The 3,838-nt window shown below is 31.2% G+C and overlaps 1 protein-coding gene across 1 annotated transcript in view; it reads left to right on the plus strand.

Annotated features, from left to right (window-relative positions):
- The window catches only part of LOC106463089 (apolipoprotein D-like), an 11,484-nt gene that overhangs the window by 1,941 nt on the left and 5,705 nt on the right, over positions 1-3,838 (plus strand). Inside the window, exons 2-3 of the mRNA XM_013923058.2 lie at positions 556-686; positions 3,070-3,155. Of these exons, the coding sequence (XP_013778512.1) occupies positions 556-686; positions 3,070-3,155 (217 nt within the window). The remainder of the gene's footprint in view (positions 1-555; positions 687-3,069; positions 3,156-3,838) is intronic.

A 3,838-nucleotide genomic window follows, 5' to 3' on the forward strand; every position in this document is an offset into this window, starting at 1 on the left:
TAACATTACATGAGATAAATTATAAAAATAGAGAAATAATCACATATTACCCATCATTAAAAGATAGATTTTATGAACCCTAACAAAGGTTACAATGAAAATGTATTACTTCTTTGTTTGAGAAATAGAAGTTAATATTTCATTCAAACAACAACAATTCAACGCAAATTTAAGTTCCAAAACTATTGTGCAGAAACTACACCCTTATATTTTTTCCATAAACGATGAAACAAATTAGGTTAAATCTCTACAGGTTTAGGAACTAAAGCAGTTGAGTTGCTGACAGCAGACTTGGAGGACTAAAGCAGTTGAGTTACTGACAGCAGACTTTTCTTTCTGTCTGCATTCTTCAGATCGCTTTTTTTTTTTCAAGTATACCATCGGTACAATCAGCTAACAGTTCTCAGAGAAATATTAAAATTGAACAGGCAATATTTTAATAACATTTCTTATGGATTTATCACTTAATGGAAAAATTGCCCAAACACAGTGAAAATTTGAAATGATTTCAGTTGCAAGATACCTTACAAAAGATTACTTTCATTCTCCCTTCAGTTTCTGGGTGAATGGTATGAGGTGGCAAGGCAGTTTACGTGGTTTGAACTTGGCTGGAAATGTGTGTATACAAACGTTACCGATCTAGGAGGCAAGGTCCTTGGGTTCATGGATAGGGCAGTAACCATTTTGTGAGTATATCAAAACAGTGTTAACAGTATTGGTTAATTAAATATTAAAAGAAGCTGTAAGATTAATATGTCCATCAAGAAGATTGTGAATAAACAAAAGCTGATGTATTGTATCAAATATCCAAAAAGTCGTCTCACGTTTATCAGGCTTATGAGATGTTAGGAGCCTGTGAATAGGTTCATATATTTGATAAACGTTGTGTGAAAAGACCACTAATCTTAGAAAGAAATAAGAGTGTTGATCAATATTTATCTGAGATATGAATAAAAAACTTATGTAGTTGAATTTGTCCTCACTTGGTAGATAAAAATGAATGTTAAAAATGTTACTGGTTTGGATAGACCGGCAATATATATAGCGGGTTATTTGACTTCTGGACTTTGTTCGTAGAATCTGGGATATTGTCACCAATAAATTTAAACATTGGATACAATATGCACATTTGTTGCTTGGAAAACGTACAGTTGCGATAATTGTAAATTATATAAACTTGGATGCAAGCTTGTTTTTTGACAGAATTATAATTTGTTGTTAGGTCATGATGTAGTGAAAAATATATAGCTTAGAAATGTAGTGCATGCTTGTTGTTAGGCAGGATTATTAAGGTATATACGTCTAAACGTTGATATAGATTTGTTGTTAAGCAGGATTATAGTGATATACGTGTTGGAAATCTAGATGCAGACTTGTTGATACACAGATTTACTGGTATAAATGTTGAAACCTAAATAGAGATTTATAATGCTTAGAGACAGCTTGAATGGATAATGAAGAAAAACTTTAATATAAGTTTTGTCATCGTCAGGTCAAAACCTCGTCGAAACGTTGTACATTTGATGTTATGTTAAACGTATATTAAATATTTTTTCTTCATTATCCATTCAAGCCGTCTCTAAGCATTTGTAGTCTCAAAGTAGGTTCCTCGTCATCTAATTTGAATGGAGATTTGTTGTTGGATAGTATTATTGTGGTATGAATGCTTGAAACTAAATACAGATTGGTTTAGGCAGGATTATATTGCAATACATATTGGAAATCTAGATACAGAGTTGTTGTTAAGAAGGAATATAGTGGATTAAATGGTGGAAACCTAGGTACAGACTTGTTGTTAAACAGAACTGTACAAGCATAAATGTTAGAAATATAAATACAGATTTGTTGTTAGGCAGGATTATAATGGTATAAATGCTGGAAATCTAAATACAGATTTATTAAGTAGGATTATAGTTTTATAAATGTAGGAAACCCAGATACACATTTGTTGGTAAATAGAATTATGATCTAAATGGATGATCTTAATTTTGATTGCCTCACAAAGGAATTTACCAACGTTTGACTGGCTCGACTGCGCTTTTCTTCCTCTTTATTGGTCAACCTTAATTTCTCAACATTTATAGTAAAGCACTTACGCTGCTATTAAAATTGGTTATTAGTTATTTAATGGTAATCATATGCTGCAAGGTTAAACTGGTTTCGAGACGCCTTTGTGGTAAACAAATGGTATAATTCTATACGTTCATGATAGTTGTTCGGGGTCATTTGCAAATGTTTTGTTTATTTAAATCCTGCTACTGGTTTCATACCTTAAAGAAAGTTGTTCAGTCACATTGAATTGGACACTTAACACACATAAACTCGTTAACATACTAATATCAGTGCCAAGTAGGAAAAATAAAATATATTGGAAATATATATGAAATGTTGATAGTATTTCTTACTTTTAAATAACTTCTCGGTTAACTTCTTATCTAGCACTACATGAGTGTTAGAAACTTTTAAATACAGGGGAAAGTAACTAACTCATTGAACTAACATTCGCTGTTGCAGATTATTTTCTGAAAACCCAAAGTTTTCTGCTGTTTTTTAATTGTTTCCCAATTCAAAGTATTCTTAAACGCTACTGAATTAGCTTAAATACATAATATTTGTTTTCGGTGAATTTTATTTTGTTCGTCTCAAATTACTTTCTGAGACATACCCTCAACTGACGCGATTCGTAAGATTGGGATGGACGTCACGAACAACCTTGTGGCTGAAACATGTTTTAGCATATTAAAATTAGTCTACATTTTCTTTTTCACCGTTCTCAAACACGTGTTGATATAAATACTGCGAATATGTAACTAGAAATATTTTAGAAAAAACAACCTTGAACAAGGTCTGGAAGATTATATCATTAGTACCCCCTCCCAGCTCTCAGTGAATATTTTATATTCAAAGTAATTTTGGACGAGAAAAAAACTTAAATAACATTATATATATTTAATACGTTTCATTTAGTAAATTATAGCAAACCGTAGTTATGTAATATATTGTGTATTTAATATTATTAACACACGCAATTTATGTATATACAGTATATATATTATTGTTTTTTTATAGTGACGCGAAACTGTTTTTTGACGGAAAAACTAAGCCTCTCGATCCGAAGGAGCCAGCCAAGCTTGTTTTCAAACCGTTTGATAAACGTAAGCATTTTTAACAAATAGCTAGTAATAAAAACTAACAGAAAATGAAATTCATTTGACATAATGAACATGAGATGAGATAAAAGTACGTATAGGAGTGTAAAGTGTGTAATAAAGAACTAAGGTGATAGATGGGGTTCAGTGACAAACCTAAAGCATAGATCGCAATGATCAGACCAAACAGAAGATTGGAAAGTAGAAAATGTTCTTGGAAGATGTAATTTGAGGAAATATAGCATTTTCCAAGTTACAGTTTATCCTATCTTCTCTCTGACAATCACTATCAAAGATGTTTAAGTAAAATATAACTCATTAGAACCATACTGGGATTAAAAAATGTTAGTCTTGTTTGAATGCTGGGGTTCAGTTCACCCACTCGTTTTAACATATGCTAGTCCTAAGGTTTATCAAAATTAGATAACATATGTATAAAACCAAATACTGTATATCTTGTTTATTTGATATATGAATACAAGTTGACAATAATCAATTATTAAATGACAGAATTAATTTTAGTATTATATATGACACAGAATTAAGGTATAAAACTAGTTTTAAAGTTTATATATTTGGCTTTTTCCGACACCATCTTTCTGTCTTTAACAATATTTTACATATTGTTGCGTCATCGAGATCATGTGATTCTCACGCCCTCTACTTTCTAGAACTATCCCGTATCTTGG

Source organism: Limulus polyphemus, unplaced genomic scaffold, assembly GCF_000517525.1.
Source record: "Limulus polyphemus unplaced genomic scaffold, Limulus_polyphemus-2.1.2 Scaffold1322, whole genome shotgun sequence".
Taxonomy (NCBI): Eukaryota; Metazoa; Arthropoda; class Merostomata; order Xiphosura; family Limulidae; genus Limulus; species Limulus polyphemus.